This window comes from Andrena cerasifolii, chromosome 1, assembly GCF_050908995.1.
Source record: "Andrena cerasifolii isolate SP2316 chromosome 1, iyAndCera1_principal, whole genome shotgun sequence".
Lineage (NCBI taxonomy): Eukaryota > Metazoa > Arthropoda > Insecta > Hymenoptera > Andrenidae > Andrena > Andrena cerasifolii.
Window position 1 is genome coordinate 30,506,977 of NC_135118.1, and position 25,953 is coordinate 30,532,929.

The 25,953-nt window shown below is 41.5% G+C and overlaps 2 protein-coding genes across 3 annotated transcripts in view; one reads left to right on the forward strand and one right to left on the reverse strand.

Moving 5' to 3' along the window:
• The window catches only part of LOC143375522 (uncharacterized), a 464,206-nt gene that overhangs the window by 271,202 nt on the left and 167,051 nt on the right, over positions 1-25,953 (reverse strand). The window lies entirely within an intron of this gene.
• Positions 12,896-14,836, forward strand: LOC143375645 (uncharacterized). 2 transcript variants are annotated; one of them, XM_076824998.1, is made up of 5 exons: positions 12,896-13,033; positions 14,232-14,429; positions 14,507-14,557; positions 14,636-14,704; positions 14,783-14,836. In XM_076824998.1, exons 1-5 carry the CDS (start codon positions 12,965-12,967, stop codon positions 14,798-14,800), a joined length of 405 nt encoding a protein of 134 aa, XP_076681113.1. In that variant the 5' UTR covers positions 12,896-12,964; the 3' UTR covers positions 14,801-14,836. The 2 variants fall into 2 exon arrangements, with proteins under 2 accessions (XP_076681113.1, XP_076681104.1); XM_076824989.1 differs by lacking the exon at positions 14,783-14,836 and having other exon boundaries at positions 14,636-14,771.

Sequence of the window (25,953 nt, forward strand, 5' to 3'; positions counted from 1 at the left end):
CCGCTCGATCGCCGGTTGCCCTTGTCGACGGATTGAAAAGTCGACGGCTATCGGTCTCGGTCGTGCTCACAGCGCAGGCTGATCCCTGTCACAGAAGCCTCGGCGCCCTGCTCCACGGTATAGAGACGGAAACGGTGTTCTGGGGGATTAGAGCCGCGGTTTCGCGAGCCAGGCCCTCGAGCGAGCTTCTCACTTACTCGCTCCACCCCCAGCTGGCGCTGTCTCTCGCGTGTTACACTCGGTGAACCGTAACTTACAGGATTTCTGCTCGTGGCGTTTCCATGCGTGTCTTCCGTGCAACCTTCCGCGTGCTCGTTGCTGCTACCCTCCACGTTACTCTAAGCGGTTTTCTAGCCTGGCCGTCGAAGTGGGGAAAGTGTTGTAAAGTGGAGCGATTTTGTTTGTTTCTTGCAAAGGGGTGGTTGTTTCTATTCGATGTGGCATGGATGGATGGTGTGGGATTGTTTGGTATGGGTTGACAGGTATGAATCGAACTTATGTTTATTATTACTATTGTTTATTTAAACGGGAGTGGCCCTTGGTATACAAATTGTACAGTTATAATTATTATATGAGGCATTATTTATATACCTACAAAGTTTCACCGATATAATAGCTCTCGGTTAATCATTAAGAGCAATTTTATGTATCACAGTTTGAAAGCACGCTAGTTTGAAGTGACTTATTAATGGAACAACCTGGTTCAGGACCCTGAAAAAAGAGGATTTACGAGAATTTCCTTAACACAGAAAAATAAAGTCGATCTTCCCCAAAACTTTAGGGGTATTTTAATATATATTTATACAATCAAATGAAAAGTTAATGGACAAATTTAAAGTTCATCGCTGGCGAAAATGATTAATCATTGATGCGCCTCGCCACTGAAATTGTGAAATGGTGGGAAAAATGGAGCCTTTAATTGCTGCCCAAATTAATATGCTTGTCGATGAACTACAAAAATAAGAAGAAAGTCTAATTATTGGCAAAATTGTGAGACTCTAAAGAAAAAGTTACGATTTTAAGGGGAAAAAATATGGTTTAATATACTTTCTTCGTAATTGTTTTTAGTTCATCCACGATGGTTGATCATTATTGAACTAAAAAGTCCCGGGAAAAGTCTATCGGTCAAATAGTTTTTCCGTTCTGGCTCATTTGCGCAAATTTTGCTGAGGCTATCAGGACAACAGATATAGCCGTTTAAAAATTCGATTATTACAAAATTTAGCGGACAAGTTTCATATATGTCATTACTATATGAAAATTCTGGGGTCCAACTTCTTAAAAATTTCCTTTTGATACGTAATTCATGCATTTTCCATTCACACTCTGCCTCAAAAAACGTCCCCCTGTAAAATTGATTTAGCGAACGCGTTTCAAAGCACCCGATACGGATGATCTGCGAACACTTGTGCAAACAGATAAAAAAAGGATAAAATGAAATTCTAGTTGGCCGTCGGGCGGTGTTCAAATTGCATTATTTATGTGGCGTATTTGCTTTGTAAATTCCACTGCGGCGACATATGCACGGGCGTATGGTGCGTTTTATGAAAACTCGCCGCGTTTATCTGGTAAAATTACCGTAATTTGTCATTAAATGCTTGCGCGATAACCGTTGATGAGTAGCCACTCGTCGCTCATAAATCATTCCCGATAAACCGGCGATTCTTGAAAGATATAAACGTCAACGATCAAAATTCCCCGCTACGCGCTCGCTTCCCGATTCCGCCCGTTTGCTCAAATTCTTTCGTCCCCCCTTTCCGAGCAACATTTCGCGTGCCACGTATTCGGATGCTTGCGCAAACACCCGCGGGCCAGCATCGTCCCACGTCGTACGCACTGTGCATTGTAAATATATTTCAGGATGAACAGTTAGGAATCTACATTTATAAATAATGGCTCGAATTCGTAACGATATTGCGATTCTGAAAACATAATTCTCCCGTGGAATATAGGAACAAATATAAAAATGGTATATTCCACCGGCCCTGTACCGATTAAAATTGTGTTTTAAAATATTCATCGCGAACAGGCGTTTTTAAATAATAACGCCATGGCAAAGCGCATCGCGACCCTGTTAATATTTGAAAACACGCTGTCGGCACGGTTTCGAGTTGCCATTTTTATGGATCGATCGTGTTGATGTTGTTTGAAAAATTTTTCAAGCAAAATCTAATCATTTCCGATGAAATAAAGTGCCGTGTAGCTAGAATATCTCTTGGTAATGATTTTCGACTTCATATCGAGCACTTGAGAATTAGGTTAGGTTGGAAAACAGTTAGGTTAGGTTGGAAAACAGTTAGGTTAGGTTAGAAAACAGTCTTTAGACTGAATCTCGTCTTTACGTTTATCTAGTTCTTCTTTTCCTTCATCCTGCTCATTTTGTTTGTGCAATAAAGACGCTTAATAATAATAATAATAATAATAAGAAGAAGAAGAAGAAGAAGAAGAAGAAGAAGAATTTTTTAAATGTAACCTCCAGACCTCCACCACTTATCAAAATTTCGGTGTTCATTTAAATACACGACCACACATGATTACAACTTATTGCCAGAGCAATTCGCTGCGTCCTACATAATGAATGTCAACCTATAGTTTATAGTTTAATTTAGGGTAAGATTTTAAGAAATACTGAATCTCGTCCATTATGCCACAAAAAAAGAAAAATAACTAAGTAAAGTAACAGAAACTGATGGTATAATAAAGACGTATTATTATTATTATTATTATTATTATTATTAATGTTGCAACCTTCACTTTCTTTCAATTTCTTCTTCAACCACCATCCTTCTATTTCTTCCTACTTCTTTATCTCCATTATTCTTCTTTTTGGGTTTACACCCTCCGCCATCGATCTTCACTGCTCCTCTGTTCTCTAGACCGAACATGAAAAACACAGGATTAAATCACTTTCTTACCCCCAATCCCGAAAATACAAGCTTAATCCAAGAATTCTTCTAATTCCTCCCTCCACTGACCGCTACCAGCACTTCCCCCACCACAGCTCCAAGTGGCACGAAAGTTTGAACCCCCTCGCAGCGTGTTCTCAAAGTAAACTTAGTAAACAGTGAACCCTGGACCCTTTGGTCTCTAGCGTCGCGAGACTGACAAATAAAAAAGGGAAAACCGGTCCTGGAGCGATTCTAGATACAGGGAATGCAGGAAAGAAGAAAAGAATGGCGTGCAAAGTTTCGTTCCGAAAAGGGATACTAGGGGGCGCTTGATCCAGAAGGAAGGTGGCCAGCGATCGCGCGAATTAAGCGACGAGGTTAAAAGGTGGAAACGATCGTGGAAAGGGGAAAAGAAGCGGGTGAAAGCATTAAGCGGGGGGCCGGCCGCGTTCTCGTACCGGCGAGCAGAGCGGCCGAGCGGCCGAGAAACTTTTCACAAAGCGTTTTCGAGGTAGTTCCGCGATACTTTGGCTGAAGGAGCAACGGGCGGAGGAGAAAGAAGCTCGTGGGAAATACACGGGCACGGGCTACCGACGTGTCCTTATGCTTTTGCTCGAGGCCGTTCCTTCTTATCATTGTTCCCAGCCAAGTTCCCGGAGCGGAATCTTTCAACTTCTTACGATGCTCGACCTTCTCTCTCTGCATGAATGGGCGCGCGCGCGCGCCGCTGCCTTCTTCTCTCAACTGGGTCAACCTCGCCCCCGCCCCCGGTGGGATCCTTCTGTTGTAGTCGCCAACTACTCTTTTTTCCTTCCACGGGTCTGCGATCCTCTTGAACGGGCCATCGGGCGGAAATGGAAGTCGAGAGGGCGCCGATGTGCGTGCCGCTGGCATCACCTTCGAAACCCTTTCGGATCGTTCTTCCACACGTGAAAAAAAAAACTGAGAACGGGGCGATTCCACGGGCTGAAATAAATCAAAGTCTACTCGTGTCATAATGGTTTGTAAAGATCAGGTAACGAGGAGAATAGACTTGGAACTTGTATTTGTATATACGAACGAGACTGGGACCTGGCACTTGCGAGAAAGATGTTAAGAGATTAGACCTCTGGTGGCGCTGACGCGCACTAACTGTCGCGATCCCATGGTGGGGCTGGGACGTGACAATCGACATGAGTAAAACGGAACAGAATAAGGCGTGTATTTAGAGCTACTGGATATACTCGGTTTGTTTGCATAAAAATGGCTCAAGATGTGACACCGAAAGGCAATAATATTCTTATATGAGGCTTTACTTTTAAGCAAATCGAGTTTGAAGACTTCTCAGGTATGCCGAGAGGCTCTGCCAGTCTTTGGTGTGTAATAGGACCTCCCGATAAGAAATTCAATAACCACGAGGCCCGTGAAACTTCGGCTCCATAAACGTCCACATAAGAGATTTCGAAATGTTAATCGTGAGTGTTGCAGGAAGCAGCGGCGCGAGCCGATAATTGCCGGCAGAGGTTTTCTCAGCGCGGCGCGCCTGGCCGCGACATAAATCACCGGTGATCCATGCGTTGCACGCTTGAAAAATATATCGCGGGCGCACGCGTTTATCGCGAAAACGTCAGCCGGTAGTATTACATTTTCAAAAGTTATAACACGCCTCCGCTATTTATCGTCGCCACCGGGACCGCCTTGCCTGCTTTTTCCCACACACCTTTCTCTCCCGCCGCTAACCCGCCGTGGTTTTCCCAGCTTTCGTAATCCTTTTCCTAGCGTCTGACGTCCGTCGATAGTGAGACGATGTCGTCGACACTAGTCCCCCCTGCGTCGGCCTCAAGTTCCTGTCACCTCAAATATTTCGCTTTAATGCACCGAGGGCGTCGTTCCTCGAGACCGCTAACTTTCTCGTGTACTTTAGCGATTTTCCTCGGTGGACCACGATGAAGAGCGGGGCTCGCGCAACGACGATCCCCGCGCCGAGAATCCCCATTGGCTTCCCGCTTCAGCCGGGAGACCGCTGAGCAAACACACCGCGGATAGGAGGCGCTGGCGTCGTCTCCTGCTCCAAACTACACTCCTAAATTTCGAATTCTCATTTTTCGATTAGCAGATTTAAAATTCTTAAAATTTCAAATTTCAAATCTTGGATTTTAATTTCCTAAATTTTTAATTTTGAATTCTCAGATTTTCAAAGCGTAAATTCGAAATTTATAAATTTTAAGTTCGCAGATTTTAAATTCCTTAATTACGAAATTTAAATTTTCAAATCCTCAAATATCAGAATCCGAAATTTCGAATTCTCAGGTATCAAATTCGTAAATTTCAAATTCTCGGATTTCAAATTCCTAAATCTTGATTTCTCAGATTTCAAATTCGTAAATTTCGAATTCTCAAATTTCAAATTCTTTAATTTCGAATTCTCAGATTTCAAATTCCTAAAATTCGAATTCTCAGATTTCAAATTCCTAAAATTCGAATTCTCAGATTTCAAATTCCTATAATTCGAATTCTCAGATTTCAAATTCCTAAAATTCGAATTCTCAGGTTACAAAATTCCTAAAATTCGAATTCTCAGATTTCAAATTCCTACATTTCGAATTCTAGAAAGTACTCGTGCAACGCTGGGTCTAAGGTCGTTCTGGAGAGACTTACGACCCCTTTACGCGGAGAAGACTGGGTCCTGAAAGAAGGAAGGCGTAATTATCGGGTACAGAGGCAACCGGCTAGATAAATGATATTCTGGATTAGTCGCAGAGGCTGAGTCGCCTATGGCTGCTCTGGAAGAGTCGAAAGCAGAGGAATAAAAGATTGGGGCGTTCTCGAGTGATGCATAGAGCGATATTTCCGAGGGTACGGAGTACTTTCTACATACTCCAGAGCTTTAACGTACTAGTGTTTAAAAGGATGCTGAATACAACCCTCGGCTCTTGTTGGCAATGAGGAGAAGGAGTGGGTGCGGAGAGGTGAAGGGAGGATGGAAAAGGAGGAAGTGAAGGGCTGTGCGTTTGGTCATGTGCCTGCTAGTGAACGCTAGGTACGCAGGCCCGGCTCGTCCCTATGTCAAAAGTAGGCAGCTGCCTAGGGTGTAATGTGGACCAGGGGCGCAAAATGGTCTATTCTTAGCATTTTTTAAAATAACGGTTTAAACGAAATATTACAAGTTATACTATAAATGTTCTAAGCTACGAATAAAAAGTCATCAAAAAGCTCAAATAAATGTATACTAACTAAAGCGCACATTTTGGCAAGTTCGCCTAGGACGCAAATGAGTAACAACTTGCGCGAGATCAAGATCGGTTGAAATGCGCTTTTATAGCGAGTGTAGAGGTATCGCTAAAATACTTGTGAAGGGTGTAAAGATCAGGAAAGTGGTTGGCAGATAAGGGTACATTATTAACTAAGGCATTGAGAGTAAAAACAGACCAGTCCTCATTGAAAAAAAATTAATTTTTTCTATTTTATATGATTAGTGCAGCCTTTTAGAATACATTATTGCTATAACTCAATTTCGCAAAAAAATATGGGTTAGTTCCTTTTTGCTCGTAATGCCTCAGTTGTGATACGAGACAGGAGTCAGTAGCAATGGATATTAGAAAGGAATAAAAATAAGTAGGTTGTCGACCAGACTGACGGATATCTTTGACGAGGTCTTTAGGAGCACAGGTTACTAAACTACGCGAAGACATTAATTAAGCAAGGACACAACACTTCATCGAGAGAGATTTTAGTGGGGATGAGAACAATGGCGTTAGGCTCAGCCCTAGAGACGTGAAGGACTCAGAAGTACGACAACCACGCGTCAGAAGGCGTACTGAGAACAAGATGGTGCTCTTCAAGATCCTATACTCAAAGCTCTGATAGTCTTTTCGAAGTTTTCCACATTCGAGTTTGGAAATATAAAATCCTTGCCTTCTAATGGACCTAAGAAAAAGAACCTCTACCAGTCCGATAGCAAAACGTTTACTCAGAATTTCAATGAATAGCAGCGTGACCCATAATCCTGAGCTTGTCGGTGAATTTGGAACTGAACTAGAATCTGGCTGAGATTGAAGTGACCTGGTACTGAAGTTGCCTGAAAATCGGAACTGCGTTTGCTAGGAAATTTCAGAGAGTTTCGCAGGGTTTTGGAGTGGGAAGGCAGATAATAAACCAAGCAAGCAAGGTATGCAGAATACCTTGAATTGGTACACTTCGTCGTACGAGTGAAGAACTCTTGGAGTAGAAATAATTGCTTCGAAGGAAATATTTACTACAGTACACCCCGGAATAACTGACCTGATCAAGAATCGTGTAGAGTGTTGTTACACAGTTACTCCCCCAAAGTTACCAAAGTCTTAGTGCCTGCAATCCCTTTCGCTCCACAAGAGTTTACCTGAACCGATATAATATGCCAATTTTCCCTTCCTAGCAAGCTATCGATTTCTGGTCCAAGTCCTTTTAAACGTTTCACGAGTGGCAGAGGCCTTCGCAAAGTACCTATAACTGACAAACCGGTGACGTTTTCAAACCGTCGATGAGAAAGTCCAGAGAAGGCCCACCGTCGATCGACACATTTCGAAAACCCCTCTTAACCCTATTTTTTCTCCACATTTTGATCTCTCCGCCGAACAGCTTAAACTACCTGGACCTTTCAATTCTCTCCCCCTCCCTCCAACGGAGGATCGAGAAGTTTGACAGTGACGAAGGTCAACGGGACACTCGAGGGTTGCAGGGGCCCGATTAAAGTCGACTATCTTCCGCGATTATCCGGTGCTCGGGCTCCGCGCCTCCCTGCCCGGCCCCGCTCTAGATGGATCGCCGAAATGGTAGTCAAAAGAGTCGTTTAGATAAAAAATGTTGCCCGCTATTCAGCAAATTTATCGGACGATTCCATCTCGCCTGGGTTTCTCGAATTTCAGCCCGCGCGTCATAAATTCTCCGCCCCGCAAAAACTGCAATTTACCACGGGGGATTCAGGGGACGTCAATGTGACGTTCATTGCCCGAGAAAGGGCAGCGAAATGACTGATAATTCCTCGCCGCAGTGTAAAAAGGCTTCCCGGCAACTTCGGCTTGCTGGGAGCCGGGCCGGCGAGTAATTCTGCGTGCAAATTAATTTGCACTGATGCCACGCGCGAGGCCTTTGCGAAGTGCCACATTTGCAACGGCGTGCCAATCGTGCCGAGTAATTGGAGATGCAGAAAGGTGGAGACGTTCGTTGTCAATTGCCGAAACCAGTTGCGAGCTGGTAATGAGAACTGAGAGCAAGTAAACGTGTGCCTCACGAGTAAATAATATAATTAGATTCGCTTGCAGTTAATTACCCTCATTATTCTCCATTTCCACGTAAACGCAACACTTTCTACTCCGTTTTCTTGGACATCAAAGTTCAGGCAACTCCGCGAAGAGAAGCACCACCAAATAGTATGTTTCCCGTAGGTTCTTGTTGTAAAATAAAAATTGTGGCTGCTATTTTAACCACCAGGTCCAGATTAATTGTTGAGGAGCCCCTGGATCAGCCGAGACAACATCTCCCGTGCGCAGGACGTCCCAGTAGGGAGGAAATCGCAGGGATCGGGTGTCGCTGTACCGCGGCCAGCTGAAACTCGGATGACTTGAAAATTCGAGGCAGGTAATGCCTGGCGTTCTGATGGAGTGGCCCGATAAATCGTTCCAGGATTGGTGGAGTTGCAGCGTCTATGACGAGGAGTCTGAGATGTCTTGTTTCCCTGCCGAGACGGGTATCAGGCCGCGTCAGGACAGACAATGATAAGGAAGAATGGCCCCGGGTAAGCGCGAGGACACAACGCGACCGTAAATTCCCTAGACGGATCGCTTGCTTCTCTATCTTTCCTCCCTGTTTCTCCTCCCCCTCAAGGTGAATCGGTTTCCGTCATTCCCTTCCTGTCTGTCCTTTGAACTCCCCTTCCTAAGCGTAGATCGCTCAAATGTGTGGACGTCAACTTAATGAAGCGTACCCAGATTTTTCTAAAATTGAGATCTGTCCCTTGAACTCTTGTTGGCGTCGGGAAGGATATGGTTCTCTTCACGACGCTCCTATTCCGCTATAAATGCATATTTTTACTTGCAATTTTTTTTATTGGCTTAAAAGGTGATGGAATAAAGGTACAAACATGCAAAATGATACGTGTAATACTTGCTTCTTTTTTTAATTCGTGGAAAATAAAGTTTTTTTCAGCAGTCACAGTAGGCAGACCCCTTAAGTATTGCTCGCTCAAATGTCTTGACGTCAACTTAACGATACCCAGATTTGTTAAAGTAAAGATATGCCTCGCAGGCATACTCGGATAACAAAGCGTGGTTTCGTGGCATTTGTGTATTCTAGAATGTAATTCTAAGTTAATAATTATAAATAAAATCCCAAAAACCGTGGCGACCACCCAGAAAACACTTCGCGACCCACAGGTTGGGAATCACTGATAAGGGAAGATCCCGAACCCGAAAATTCAAAAAATTCTGAAACTTTGTGGATATGTAGAGAATTTTCTCCTGATTACAACGCAATTTTTTTTGCTGCCCAAAATCACACTAAGGGGGTGAAATTAACCCCTGAAGATTCGGCTGTTTTTCGATTTTATTTTCTAACTCGCAATCTGTAAGACTAATAACTTCAAGACAAAAGTTAGTTCTTTTAATTAGATCTATCAAATGATAAAATTTTTATCAATTGTTTAAACAATTAGAAAAAAGTTATAAACAAAAATATTAACAATGTTTTCTAAAATTCGTTGTTTCACGTGAAATCTGAACTGGATGTTTAAATAATTATGAAACAGCGTAATCCATATTTTTTTCCAAACAATTTCAACTTTTGTTGTATTGCGGAAATATGCTCTTTGAAATTTTTTGAATTTTCGGGTTCGGGATCTTCCCTTGTGAGCTACAATCTTTCTCACTTGGGCCTGATGGCAGTGGCTTCTTACATTAACTGATTCAAAATCTAGAATCCATAAGTACCAGCTGACCTACATGATACATATGTCTCCTGAACATAACCTCAACTTAACCTCTAAAAAAGCCCACAAAGCAAAGGCGAATACACGTTCCTTCTGCATCGATGAAGCTTCATTGCATCCCAGGTCTCCTGTAACGCAAAGTTAATTCGTTAATTCGGAGGGAGATGCGCATTTCGGCCCTTAACAAGTGTTTCGAGACGCCGAGGGCGGTTGGTTTTCTATTTACGGGGAAATGTGGGGCTGGGAACGCGTCTCGCGACGTATCGCGGGAGATTTATCGAAGTCGATGTATCACGGGCCCCGTGCTCGTCGCTGCGATGCACGCGTTGTTTCGAACGCAGTGGAATGGCCGCATTCGTCAACGGGGTGACTCGCTCATGGTGTTCGGGCAGCTGGAGTGGCAGTTTAAACGCCGGACTCGCGGGGCTTCCGATACGCGTTTTGCTTCGTATACAGGGCGAGTAATTTGATGCTGGCTTTGCTTGGGTAGACCCCACATTTTTCCAGCTGGAGAACGTGTCGATGTCCATTACTATTTGCTGTCGAAGAGGATGTGCGGTGACGAGTGTGAGCGAATAGAGCGAAGTATGGTGGGTTTCGTAACAACAGCACTTCATCACTTTCTCAACTTTTTTATTATTATTATTAAGCGCCGTTATTGCATACAGAAACAAAAGAAAAAGAAAGAACAAAACTATCGCAAAGGGAAGGTTCAGTCGTAAGACTACTTTATAACCTAACCTTATGTTTAATTTGGATTTTCTATTTTCCGCGAGTTTACGGAATCAATTTTATTTCATACTAGCTTAAAGTACCCGGCGGTGCCCGGGTTATATATCTTTTTTTCGGTGAAAGGGAGGGAGTTTTTAAAAAGATTTCTTAGCGAGCACCTAGCGAGGGGCTAAGATGAACCTACATATATATATATACCTATAAAAGATTTGTAACCAAGAAAAATATAGCATTCCAAGATTATATCTAATTTACGATATGCTGTTTTGATGGTTTCAGAAAATCAATGAATGTTTGAGAAATTTTAAAATATATAGGGTTAATATTGTATTTGTGATGTAATAAAGTTGTTATTATTATAAGCGCAGTATTTCAACGGCACGATCATTTTCTAATTGTAAGAGAAATTCACATGACTCGTGGTCACTTGAGGTGACATGTAAGAATGTTCGAACTGGTATAAGTTTATTCAACGGCAATGACAATTAAGGTCGACCAAGGTTATTAAGGTTTTCTCTTCTCGAAGAATGGTCAAAGTGGGTGAATAGTTGAATAAGAACAGACGTATAAATGCCTTAATGATCGTAATTGTCCCCGTGTATCTACTTCAGGGTAAATACATCCTTGAGACGCCCCTTCCTCCATCCCCTCTTCCAACCCCTTTTCATCCTCGCGCCCCATTCGTCGCAAATATTCTGCCGAACAAATAATCCTACCCTTTCTTCCCTCCCTTATTTCACTTCCTGCTCGCCACCCCCCTTTTCCTCTTCCTCCATTTCCTTCCTGATAAACGCCTGCCACCCCGCCGCCACTCCTCCTTCTTCCGGGTCCCCTTCGACGTTTGACAAATGTTCGTCGCCGACGGGACATCGAGTTCGCGCGAGGAAACTGTGCACCAGCGCGTGCTCGATCCTAGCTTCGGATCGATATCGATCTGCGGTCCCACGATCTTGACCGACCACCTTCAGAGGATTCCAAACCCGCGCGGGTTTGCACGCGCGAGCGCCGCTGACGGCTGTAAACGCGCCCGATGAATCGGTGGCCGCGTTATGGAACGTGGCGCTCTGCTTCGATTCATCGAGCTTCCTCGGTGCCCCGCCAAGCAGAGATGGTCATTATTTAAGTAACAAATTATTTAAATAACAAATTATTTGAATAACAAATTATTTGAATAACAAATTATTTGAATAACAAATTATTTGAATAAAAAATTATTCGAATAACAAATTATTTGAATAACAAATTATTCGAATAACAAATTATTTGAATAACAAATTATTTAAATAACAAATTATTTAAGTAACAAATTATTTAAGTAACAATTTATTTAAGTAACAAATTATTTAAGTAACAAATTATTGAAGTAACAAATTATTTAAGTAACAAATTATTTAAGTAATAAATTATTTAAGTAACAAATTATTTAAGTAACAAATTATTTAAGTAACAAATTATCTAAGTAACAAATTATCTAAGTAACAAATTATTTAAATAACAAATTATTTAAATAACGTATCAAATAAAAGAGACTATTTTTCTCCGTCTTCGAATAAAAATCACCCGAGTTATACTATTATTGTTTAGTCTTGTTTCGTCCACTGCTGCTTACACATGAATTAAGTTGTCTAAATATCCGACAGCTTATTTCTAAGCTCCCTGTTACCAGTATTTTTAAAATACTTGTATATTTAAGAGCATGATCACATATTCTTGAATCTCAGCTTGTATCAGCTCTCCCGGACATTAAGGGAGAGAACGACACTTTTTTTTTCATTTGCGAAATTTGTGTATTAAATAATAATTTTTCGTTTATTGATATTAACCGATATGTAGACAAACGATTGAAGTTTTGTTCTACATCATTTTCGTTGCTTTATTTCAAACAGGTTGGCTGTAGGAGGCTCCAAACGAAAATATGACCATCTCACCCGGACTTACCCTACAACGGTGCGCTGACGACACCACGCCATTTCCAATATTGCCGTTAATCTTACAAATTCTATTAATATTTACATTTTATTACTGGATAACATTTCCCGGAACACCAATTGGGAAACGCTGATCTAAGGAAGGAACTTGAGGGACTACTGGAACAAGACGCTATCATCAAATACAGCATGGATACCTGCCACGCGGAACAATTTGATTTATCGGCCACCTGCGATTGTTCTCCGTGTAAGTTAGTCGAGCGCGTACCATTCTATTTTGTGAGAAAATATATACATATCGAGTGACGTGGAACGCAGCATAATACCCAGTGTTTGCAAAATTACCAAGCAAACGAAAGGTATATTGTTGCAACGACCTGGTCACGTTGTACTCTTGAGTATATATACTGGCTAGTCGACTGTCCTCGGCATGTTTTTGAAGAAGCTTGCATCGACGAAACATAATCATCCCGAAGATGAAGTTCGTGCTCTCAATGGTACTCGTTGCCTGCGTGGCGACTGCAGTAGAATCCACCTTTTTGAAGGTAAGTCTGACTTTGCCGTACAAACTCTCTCTGCATAATCGATCGTACTGACTTTGAGTCAGATATTACAGTCGTCGTTACGATTTGGATGAAGGGAAGGTAACTCCAGGTCGGTTTCTTATTTACTGCAACAAGATCAATCACAAGATAGACACTATTTGATTTAAAAGATATCGGAATGAATTTTGCGTAAAAAAATAGGATAAAATTATTCCTTTCTAATGTTGTATAATTTTATATTTTTTTTACGTTTATTTATTTTTTTTTCACTTCTGTTAACTTAATTTGATTCATCCTGTGCTTATATTTCGGCTCATTACTATAATTCCCTCCCACCTGATATTCGAGGTTTAAATTCGTTTCCTGATTATAAATGTAAAGCTCGGCGATATATATGGTTACATTATGCGTCACAATAACTTTCTAGTTTCTTAATGTTAGTTAGATTTTAGTCATTTAGTTAGTTATTTAGTTATGGTTAGGCTTCTAACAGTATTGTACTGCAGCCTCGTCATTTACTTCGCTTGTCTTTATGTATTATTTTCTTCTCTGGATGTGTCGAGTAATAAAGACGAATAATAATAATAATAATAATAATAATAATAATAATGATAATAATAATAATAATAATTATGATAAAAAAATTTGAAAACTGTTTATTTGGTACCTTATTTAATGCCCTTTTAAGTGGTTTCTAAACAATTGTTTAATCGTTCATCATAGAGTCAATTACGACGATCATTTTTTAAAATTATCATATATATACCTGTTTATATTATAACATGTAGGTATATATTACTGTGTATACATTACTAATAAACAGAACATCAAAATTAAAAAAAAAATGTTTTATTGTAAATCAATGTCAGGAATAACAAATTCAGCCCATAAATTAAAATTCTTGGATTAGTTATATTTATGTATTTAATATTGCGGCCCGCGTAGTGCAGTAGGTTTCCACTTGCGGCCCACTTCGGACAATAGGTTGCTCAGCACTGGCTTAGAGCTTGTTGAGTCGCTGCTTAATTTGATTAAACATTTTTCCCGACGTAAAATCGGTAACAACTACTAGGTCCACCAATCCGTTTGGATAAGATGACTGCGGCAGATGAAGTGTTAAGAAGTACACAGTAACAGACCGTGACAACAGGTCTGCTAGGAAGTTGGTCGTTACGTTACCTCCTCGTTCTGTTTACAGGAAGCTATGGATTCGGTGAAGAAACTTTCGTCGTCAGATTCGTACTCTTCACCTTCGTACTCTGCACCTTCGTACTCTGCACCTTCGTACTCGGCTCCAAGCTCGTACAATGCACCTGTATACCAGGAAGTGCGACCTGTTTACGTAGTCGAACCTGAACGCAGGGAATATGTAACCGAAGTCCATGAGGTTCAACATGTAACACACAATTCGTGCTAGCTGAAGCGTCGCGTCTGAAAGAAACTGTTGAAACATTTTGTTTCTTGCATTTCCAGGTGCCAGTGTACCCGGTTAAGAAGTATAAGACAAAACACGTTTACTCCACGGTAAGACACATTTTTTTTCTTAAGTCCAATATCACGCTACAAAGAATAAGAGACTTACGGGTTTTGTTGCATTCGCAGGGATACGGCTCCGGTGAATCCTACTCACGCGAGTCAAACGAATATGGCACGTACAACAGCGGCGGAAATGTAAAACACATTTTATATCAGTCGAGGCGTGGTGTGTAAAAGAACCTGCCTTCTCACGTTGGTTTTTGCATTTTGCAGGTGATTTACCGTCGTTAAGCATCGGGACCTTCGCCAGCTGAAGAGTTAATGCAGGTTCGACACATTTCCTTTGAATACCAATGCCGACGGTGAGCTGGCAAGGAACAATCGTTTCACGTTGCTTGTTTCCATTGCAGAAGCTGAGTGAGATACAGTACCAAGTAGGCCTGGGCGTGTAAAACACGAGTTATCTTAGTGTAAACGCTACGTTTAGGAGGAACAACCAGTTCATATTGGCTATTACATTTAGAGCAGAGATGGGTATTAATTAGATAAAAAATTATTTAAATAATATATCAAATAAAAGAGACTTTATCTTTCTCCGTCGTGGAATAAATTTAACCCGAGTTATCTTCATTTGAAGCGCCACGATTGAAGCAGTTTATTCGACGGGAATTCATCCGACGCGACGGCCAAAGATACTTCGTTTATTCGAAGGCCTTTCATCTTGGACTTCGCATCATTTTTCATCTTTTATTGTATCTTTATTCTAGAACCACTTGATGCTCAAATAACAGCGAGAACCTTTGTGGTCCGAGCCGTTGCTTGACGATGTTTCATCGATTATACACTATAGAAAAAAATTGAATTTGTTTATTTTTCATCGTATGAACATGAATGTGACACCAACGGATTCCTGGCATTCTCCCGATTAAATTGACAGAAAATAATTTAAATTGGACTATTTTTAAGAAACCTAATTTTACATTATGCAAATCAATTTTTCATTTAATTTCCTTAATTATGGTCCGAATTATATCAATTTTCGGGGCAATCTGATCGAGAAAACGCGAGGAATCGCTTGACGTCACTTTCCCAAAGATCTGATTAAAAATGCAAAACTTCAAATTCGTCAATATCGCTATCGCCCGTAACTGAATTAACAATATTCTTAAAAAAATAACAAAATGGCCCCGGTTTGAAAAAACTTTGAATACACCCCCCTTCTCTGTTATTTTTCTGTTATTATTGAACTGTAAAAAGTCTTTAAAAATAGCAAATATCAAAGTAGAATGGTCCCTTAAACAACAGCACCCACTTGTTCCTGCATATTATCACTGAAACCGAATTGAAACGCATGGGTTACAATCCCGTTCATGCGAGAGTTCTTTTGTGTCGTGGAAATTACATCCAAAATGGTCCCTCCTCGCTAAAATGAACATCAAATACTGTTGAGTCCATGAAAACAAATTGCGCAGATTTCTCCAGCGTTATTCAGAAATACCGCGTTGTTATGTTGCTCTGGTTCGATGCTGCACACGCTGCAGCAACAACGTGGCAGGGAAACAGATTCTTATTCGAGGGAAGGTTGACGCGGTACCACATACTGGTTAAGCGATCACCCGCACGGAAAATCCATCGAAACGCAGCGTCCGCGGGGCGTGATTGATTTCCTCGGGACTCGATACTTTTCCCGGGAATCCAGTTATTTCGTTCCCTTCGACCAGTGACCGGGATCAGAGACAGAGAAGGATTCGAAATTGATTTCGTTCGAGTCCCTCGACGAACTTGTCCCCGGGATACTTTCATCCCGTTAGGACTGGAAATCACGCAATAAAGAACGCTTCTTGGCGCGGCGGGGATGCGGCGAGGATCAAAGGGCAAGATTCTGATGACGGGATGAAAATTACGACTGGGTTGGGAATATTAAGTTATCAGACTCTAGTCGATGGTGATGAGCTTGGAACGGTCTGCGAGCTGACACGATACTGAAACGAAAGAAATGGTGAAGTGTCTTTTGCAGCAGACTTTGTATATTTAAAGTGGGATTCAGTGGAGGAAAGAGGAAAGTTTTTCTTTACTGTTTAAGATAATAGTGATGTGAAGATCGTCGAGACTCCAGTTATAAATTTATTTTTAGTTAGATTCTTATTGTATAGATCAGCAGTTCTTAACCTGTGGTCCGCGATGTATGTAATATTATTACTTTAAATTCGTATGATACCATTTCAATAAAAATATTATCTATACTATTATATAAAGAGAGAGAGCCGTTTTTTATGTTCGCGTAAAACTCAAGACCTACTGAACCGATCTTCCTCAAATTTTAACACGTTATTCATGCATACTCTAGGATGGATATAGGTTATGTAGCATGTCTCAGAAACGCGTTATTAACGTGTAATTTATGTGTAAACATTTCATGTGTATGGCTGTTTTGCAGACCACGTGACCCGTGTATACGACAGTCTACTCCGATACCTCGCCCGCAACAGTACCGTGATGTCACCACCAGATGGCAAAGCTTGCGCGCGCTTTCTCGCTGGAGAAGTGGATTACCGCGGACATATATGTTAGAATGGTCGCATAGTTACAAATTGCTGTCACAGATTTATGTGTATTCCGCGTGGATGTTACTTATTATGCTCCGGGTGCGATCAAATTTGTCAAGATCATCCACCCACTCCTGCTCGACGACGTATGCAATACGAGCTTTGCTACTCAGTTTCACCCGAAATTTAGATTCGGATTTTATAAAAAAAATTTTTATTTATTTATCTTTTTGTGAAAATAGCCGCGTTCATCTGGATTAGGTAAGTATAATGAGCGAGCTGGGACAAATTTCGTGACACCTCCATGAGTTTACCGTTCGAATGTTTTAGGCGACAGACAAACACACAAACACTTTCTGCTTTATATATTAAGATACACTGGTAAATCCTGGACTTATAAGAGTGAATGTTACCGGAAGGTTTGCATTGAAGAATTTTGATCTAGGAATTAACTAGGTATGTTGACTTAGGAGAAGTTCAAACAGGAGCGATGGATAAAAAATTGATTGATGTCTTATCATCAGGTATCGTTTCACGTAAAATTCAGTTCCAAAATCGTGGGACCAAAAAGAGGCTATTTTTTGGGTCACTCTTAATAAAACAAATGACCATTTTCTATACATTTTCTAAAATTTTATTAGACTGCGACGTGGTTAATCCCGCCCCATCGTATTCCTGTTCCTAAAGCATAACCTACTAAAGCACAACCCCCCATTATCATTGTCCCGATATCATTCCAGGCCAATAAATCAACCCACTTCTCCATCGCCTAGCGAAACTCGAGCTGCACCACAATCAAGCTTGCGAGAGAAACCTTAGCGAAGCCAAAAGTTCCCGACCAGTCATCCCCTTCCCAATCCCTTATCCCGCAGGAAACATCGGTATCGCGGGGATTCGGAATGCCGAGGGGATCGCCAGTGCTCGATAATATCGGCAGCGCATAGCCCTCGCTGTTCCCGCGAAGGCACGCCGCTGAGAAATGCGCGCGGGATGCAAACGTGCCACGAGGGAAGGGCGAGCAGAGGCGGAGGGGATGAGAAAAAGAGGAAAATCGAACGAAGCAAGGGGGTGGAAGTACGTTGCAACGCGCTTTCCCAATTTCCGAAGCTTTCAAAACCGACGTGGATTTATGGGTGTTCGGAAGTAACGAGATTCCTCTTGGACGAGTTCCGCGGGGGCTGCCGGAGGGCCGTGCGTTGCAAGAGAATGCCCGCGGAGTAAGTTTAATAACCGAAGGCCAGACGCCGGGTATCCAGGGCGGCCCCCACGGCCATCGTTCGAGGGCGTTAAGTATCTTTTAAGTAGGTCGAAGCTCGTTTCCGCAACAGAGTCTACCGGTGGCGTGGCCCCGAGCAACTGCCGTGCGGTCTGGCTGATTTTATGCGTTATTAACCCTCCAGCCTGTCTTCTGTCCCGTTTATTAGGGGGCGCGCGGCCGCCTCAGCGACCAGCTTTAAGCCGCAAGGGGAAGGGACGCCGACTGGAGTGCATTCCGTGCCCCAATCTCGTTAATTCTCGCGAAATGCTCGCGCGTCCCTGCAGCCACTGCGACGCTGGGTGCGAAACGGCCCCTCGGTGGTATTATTCCCTTCATCCGTCGGGGGGAGAGGGACGCGGAATACGGATAGAGGAGCGAGGATTCCTTTTCTGATGGAAGCGTGAAGTCGTTGATCTGTTGTAGGTCCCATGTAATGTCATGGGTAGTTGAATTCCACAACGGCAAGGAGGAGAGTAGAGAATCACAGTTAGTATGGCTCGAGTTACCGTTTTTTGATGAAAGTTTTTGGGACAGGGGCAAGAATCTCATCTCTTCTGTGGAACAGTAGGGGTGGTAGGCCAGTTTTCCAGTGTTTGTTTTTTAATAAATTATGTGGACGAAATAGCATTACACCGGTTAGTATATGTCAGGATTGACTAACTGGTGGCTCGCGAGCCACCGGAGGCTCCTCCGCTTTGCTGCTACGCTGAACAGCCCCCCTCCATACCTACCAGACTCTGACGATCACAGTGGATTTCTCCTTCTTTCCTTCTCTTTTCGACTGCGATCGTCAGAGTCTGGTAGGTATGGAGGGGGCCGTTCAGGGTAGCAGCAAGGCGGAGGTGCTCCCGGTGGCCCGCGAGCCACCAGTTAGTCAACCCTGATATATGTGGTAAGCCATACATTTGGCTATCTGATTATATTATTATAGTTGACTTAATGTGAAAACAATTAAGGTATTTTAATGTTTTTCTAACGCCTCCCATGATGGTCAACCAGCCCCATGATCGAGGTTGGTAGACTTACAGTATGAGGTAGTTTGACTATTGGTACTATTAGTCAATTTTTCGATAAACGCTGGTAACTATCGAAAAATGTGCGATCGCTGGGTCGGACATAAATGCATGGCATAATAGAAGTGACTTCTTTTACAGTAAATATTTCCACATTAGAGCATATGTCGGTGCAAAGTTATTAACAATTAGTCAACCTACTCATTGCGACAACCAGCCCCGGCTTCTCCTACCTAAGCGCTGGACCGTTAAAGTACGAACAGTTTAAAATTTATCCGCTTTAAGTTGACGGCGTGTAATAGCTTACAATGATTAGCGATCAAGCCCGATAGCAACTAATAATTAACAAAGTTTTAACAAACTTCCGTTAATCGCGCGGCGACCGCGATGGAAACGAGCGTGGTAACTGGCAGTGTAATCGACGCGTTCCTGCGGAAGCGGAATGGAACGCTGGATCGTATCGCCGAATCCATCAAACTCGAACTAGAGGACCGTTGGGGATACCAAGGATCCCGAATGTTATTCAGGAGATGGAGTACCGTAAGCTGGGGCAGTATTGGCAGGTTTCTCGAACATTTTGTTATGGAATATAAAAGTTACCATTTTTACATTTGCTTTAAGTATCCTATTATAACATTGCATCTTTTGTCATTCTGCTACAAGTGTGAAAATGCATACAATTTTTGTCCTTTTCCTTCTTTAAGAGGGTAGTCTGGTTTAACGCGCTAGTTTCATTGCAATATTTCAAAATCTGTCATGGGCAAATCAAAGTAAGTGTAGTACACACCGTTTTTCCTAAAATCTTAATCGTCCTTTTAACTATATTTACAAATTCTTTGTCGCGAAAATATTAGTATTTATGAAGACACGAAGATTATGCTTTTTTTGCGGGGACGTCCAAATGGCTACCACGCTTCTGTTCATCGTAGAGATCTAAAACAAATGATTAATGAAAAATTGTATTCAGTTTAAATATTGCTATCATCCGGATCGGGATTATTTATTAAAATTAATTTTCACAAAATTGCACCATATTAATCAGAAAGGGAAGGAAAAGAGGTAAACGATGTGTACTACACCTACTTTGATTGTACATAAAAAATTCTGAAAAATGGTAATGAAACTCACGCGTTTGACCAGAGTACTCCCTTAAGGGGAGGTTCCGGTATAAAAAACGATTTTTTTTATTTGATTTTTCGAATGTTCAACCTTTTAGGAATACGCGTTTAAAAGGATTTGTTGGAATTCGTAAAATTCCGGAAGCCATGGGTATTTGAGTAGCGACAAACTTTAAACGCGTTTTTTTCGAAACAGTGTTCCCAAAATCGGCGGAACCTGTATCTCCAAAAGTTATGCGATTCGACTGAAATTTTTTTATTTTGAAGAATATACTTCTGGCTCGTAGATAGACCATAAAAATTAAAACAAAAAATAAAAAAATTTAATTTTTAAAGGCGTTGTAAGGACGAACAATATGGGGAAAAAGTGATTTCAAACTTCAGGTGTCGTTATTTTCTCAAAAAATATCATTTTTGTATTTTTTTCTGGCCTATACTCCCTGTTATTTAAGAAGGAACCTGCCGACCGACGAGTTTAGACCGGTTCTGCGCAGGTTGACGCTCATTGGTGCCGGGAGCAGCCACTATTGGCTGTACCCCCACCAACGCTTCTTTGGAGCCAATGAGCTCATTCTACATGCGCGAAACGGGTTCCTTCTTAAATGACTGGGAGTATAGTCGACGAGCGAGTTTCATATGCTTTAATAATCTGGCATTTTTTTTTATTTCAGATCAATGGTTTAGGTGCTACAGGTTCCACCGATTTGGGTGAATGTTTTGACGCCTCGAATTTAACGACTCCCCAGTGCCGTAGGCAATGATGAATTATAAAACAAAAAATATATTTCCATAGTTTAAGACATCCTTAATACAATCCATAAACTCCCATTAAATTATATTTAGTAGTTTCCCTTTAATTAATTCCCAAAATCACTTATTTTTATGAGCTTTAGACCGGAACAGCCGCTTAAAGAAGAAAAAGGACAAAAAGGGAAGGGAAGAAAACAGACTTTTGTACGCTGCATATCGTTGACGCACAGGATGACGAGTTAACTAACATGTATGCAGTATCAAAATCCAATATTAACAAATACTCACAAATTTGACATATTCTTGGAATATTAAAGACAAAGGTGGCTACGCAAAAATATACCAAGTAGCATTGAAGTCCCCAACGGGCATGCTAAAGGAACAATCACAAAATTTACTGAGGCCATTGCTCCCCCGATTGGTAGTTAGATTCAAGATTTGGCAGACGATTTAGTATCAAAGCATTACCATAAGCTAGTTACCAACCAGCCACCCCTTCGCTCCTCTCTTTCCCATCTCCCTATTCTTACCTCCGGCCAAGAAACCTCACTACGAGGTTTCGCAGCCGAGGAGGCCTGCAGGGGCTCAAGTTCTTCCGGCCGAACATCCAAGTCCTCCAAGTACTAATTAGAATTCCGCAGTTGCTGCGGGCCTGCAAACGGAATTAATACAGAAAAGAAGCGCCACCTACAAAACGTCCCGAAGAAAGGGTATTCAAATGATAAACTCAGCCACTGTGGCCTGCCTGACACAGGACCAAAAAAAAAGGCACCGGTGAGTGAAAAAGAAATCCCCGCGCCCCTGGTTAGCCCGGTGGAAATATTTGCTCGTCCCTCGCCGCGCTGAATGCGTAATAAATCCATCGGGCGCGTTCGCTTCTTCGCCGCCTCCGTGCAGTGAAAACGGTCCACGAGGTTCCGAGGGCTCTGAAAATCTCTGTCGCGCTTGTCCATCCGCTGTGTCGCACCCCCCCGCCCCTCCCGGCGGGGGTGGGGACGAAAGGGAACGGGTCGGAATGGAATCATTTTATTGCCGGCCGAGGATCAAAGATTCCGAGAAACAACGAAACAATACAGTCGTTTCTGGCCGAATTGAAATTCCAGAGGGCACGGGCAGGGGGAGGAGAGGGTGAGAGTGGGAGGGAATCCTGTTACTGGTGCTGGGTTGCGAGTAGAATGAAAAAAAAAATGGGGACGAAAGAGGGACGCACGGAGGACGGACTGGGGTGTATGGAGCATAAAGTTGAAAGCGATAAAGTCATATCGTTCAGGCTTTAATCAAGATCTTGGCAAGCCACTGGGGTAGTGGGATGATACGTAATTCGGGCGTAATCCGGGGAAAGGAAGTTTCGAGGGGAGTGGACGCATTTATTGTGCGGGCATGCATATATGAATCCTTAAAGGTGCCTCTGCTAGCTGTACGGTAATATTGCTGGTTGCTTGGAAGGACTCGCTCGTGGGCACCAGAATGAATGGGGCACCAGAGGGACCGCTTAAAGATCGCAGAATAAAATCGCGAAATTCCCGAAATCGCTGATTTTCGACCTTATTCTGCGATCTTTACGCGTTTATAGCTCAGAGCAACGTTGATCGATTTCGATGAAATTTTAGGCATGAATACAGCTTACTTGAATCTACAAACGGTTTTTTTGAATTTTCATTAAAGGCTCACAACAGAAAAGTTTAAAAAACGACATTTACTATTTTTTATGCAATTCCGATCAATCGCATTTTTTCAAAACGACTAAACACGTCAGTTAGCAAACTAATCCTTCTAGCTTCTCAAAAAAATTCATGTCGTTTGGACCAATTCTAAAAAAGTTATGCGATTTTAAAAATTGTAAACTTTCTTTCGTCCGCCACTCTGCGTATTTTATTTTGTTTCGTTATCGTTTTTTTATGAATCTTAAATTTCTTAGAAAACAGTGGCTTTCCTTATTCAAGAAATATCTATACAAAATTTCACTCACTGTCAAAAATCATATTTTAAAATAATCATTTATAATTAAATATAAACGGCAGCAACATTCGTTTTTGCCCAGAGGCGGAAGAGCTAGATGGGGCCCTGAATATTGGACAGCGCTATAGGGGGCTCCTTAACATATGGGCATAAGTGTAAGGGTGAACTTGGCACGCAGAAATAAAGAACTTTTATTCTACTTAATCTTTTCTCCAGTCACTAGTGTCTTTGCGGTATAATCATTCGCATCTGAAGCAAGGTTAGGTTTGCCTCCTCGTAGAGGGCGCTGGACGTCGCCAGCGGTTGCAACGCAGGCCCAATCAGTGAGCAGGTAATCAGTTATTGGTTCTCAGTATATGTAACCACTTACGCCGAGCAAATGTTTAATTTGTACCTTCCTAAATATTGATTGCCCTGTCAAAATTCGGCGCACTGTAAATTTGTATAATAACGTAACATTTACAAACCCTACATACTAATCGTTCTCTTGCAATATTTGATTGGAAGAAACAGCCGAACTATATTTCAGAAATTTTCTCTCAAAGCTGCACGGCTATTTAATCCATTAAGGAATAAAAGTGGAATCATACGAGCAATATGACTGACCCCGCTCGCCGTTTTACCCCGGCGAGTGCAGAAACGCATGACGCGGTAATTAAAAAGCGTACTAGCTAACTCCTGGAGAGCGTGGCGCGAGTGTATCTGGACCGTGCCCGCCGACAAAAATACGCGATGCAAATATCCGATTATCGTGGCGCGATCCGCGCGAAACTTGAAATTGACGAGTGAAGAATGGTTGATCGATGCGCGAGCTGCATCGGCCGGGAATCCGGTTACGTTTAATCGAAGGTGATGGCGAGCGGTCCGCGCAACATGGAAAAACACGCGTACTTGGAGGGAAATAAAGTTGTGCTGCCGAAGACCTCCGGCGACCTCGCTGTGTGCACGGTAATCTCATTACACGTTTGTACGCCGTGTTTGTCCGCCTCGAATGTGTGACCTCGATAGGACAATGTTGATGAGTTTACGCGCGATCCGGTTTATTTGAGTTGAACAAGTCGGCGGAGGCTAAACACGGCGGAAAAGCTGATTCAACGGGAAATATGGCAGCAGCAGCACGGGAATCAACAGTTACATTCGAGATATTTAATTGACACTGTTTTTTAAATATCACATTATGTGAAATGGCACTTTTGTTTTACAGTGGATCAGTGATGGTAAACGGAAAGATTGGGACTCATATTTTTAGGGATTTTGTTAAAGAAGTAACAGAAAATTCTTATTATAGATGAGTTATTAGTCCATGAAGTGCAAGAAAAAAATTATTTACAATAATAATAGCAAAATTATTTTACAAAAATCTCATTTTATTTTTTAGATCCATTCATGTTTAAAGGAGATATTATGGCGACTGTGAAGTGACAAATTTTATGCACTTGTCTAAAGAACCTTGAAATTCATAAATAATTTAATACAGAAATTATTGTAAATACATTTTTTCTTGCACTTTATGGTGAAATTCATAAATAATTTAATACAGAAATTATTGTAAATACATTTTTTCTTGCACTTTATGGGCTAATAAATTACGTGTAATAAGTATTTTGGTTTATTTATCTTAATAAAACCCCTAAAAAAATCCAAATTCATTATTTTTTTTTTAATACTAGGCTTTAAGTATTGTTAGTCTCACAGGCCTATTTTGAGAACCCCAACTCTATGAAATATAATTTTAAACCTCCTATTACCTAGAATGAATGTGGAGAAGAGAATTGAGTTACCCTTAATGGCGTGAAAAAGAAAGAATAGTTTTGGAACGTTAGTTTAAAAAGATTGGTTGATCTCAGCATAGATTCCTGGACAATATTTAGAAATAGTTTGCGTAGTAAGATATCAGGAGGCACGATCGATCTGAAAGGCTGCAGCGTGAGGATGGGACGAAGCTTAAGAAAGCAAGTGGAAGAGGTCCGCCTGTGGTCAGACTCGACTCGCCAACTGATGCAACTGAAACTGTACGTCTCTGTAACTTTCGACACGTGCGCTCTGTTGAAAGTTGTTTCAGGTAAAAGTTATCCACATTGATGGGAACTTTCAAAATATGCAAAAAGAATACCCCTGTTCCCTCTTTTTATGAGAAGTGTAGAGTCTACTCTTCTATGTAATGTAAAAGGCCTCTTCATACTATGACACTCAATAAAAAATTGTATCAAATTCAGGACTGATCTCAGGAACAGCTGGCAACCATTGACCTCGCAAAGTCAGCTGCACCTACAATCAGCCCACGTGCATTCGAGTAATAATCTAATTCACATTTGGGCCAAGTTGAAGAGTCCTTGTAGAAAACACTATACGTGCCAAAAACCAAATTGTATACTATAGCATTACCGTTGGCATGTAGAATATTTTCTGTTTAATTCTGGTACTTACAAAGCTTTCTACAAGGACCTTTCAGTTATGCAGGAATTTACCAACCCTCAAAATGACAAAAAATTAGTTAAACACAGACGGATCCCATAATTCTGTGATCTTTATTTGGCCAAAAATTTCCAGCCCATAGAACAACCCTTATAGTATACAATTATTAAAACTATCCAGCCATAGTTTCATTTTAGGCTTAAAAAACAAAAAATACAGAAAATTTAAAATAATAAAATAATAAAATTATATTATTCTCTATCAAGATAATTATATTAAGTACTCACTAATCATATTAATAACCTGTTAAAAAACATGATAAAACAATAACAAGAAATAAAATATACCCAATAGAAACAAAGCTACTTTCCTTTAACGATAAAAC

What these genes read in the sequence shown, in the direction of transcription:
- LOC143375645 (XM_076824989.1), top strand. Translation starts at nt 12,965, where the DNA reads ATGAAGTTCGTGCTCTCAATGGTACTCGTTGCCTGCGTGGCGACTGCA. An exon ending in TAGAATCCACCTTTTTGAAG is followed by an intron (nt 13,034 to 14,231) that starts GTAAGTCTGACT and finishes TTCTGTTTACAG; the next exon opens with GAAGCTATGGATTCGGTGAA. An exon ending in CAAAACACGTTTACTCCACG is followed by an intron (nt 14,558 to 14,635) that starts GTAAGACACATT and finishes TTGCATTCGCAG; the next exon opens with GGATACGGCTCCGGTGAATC.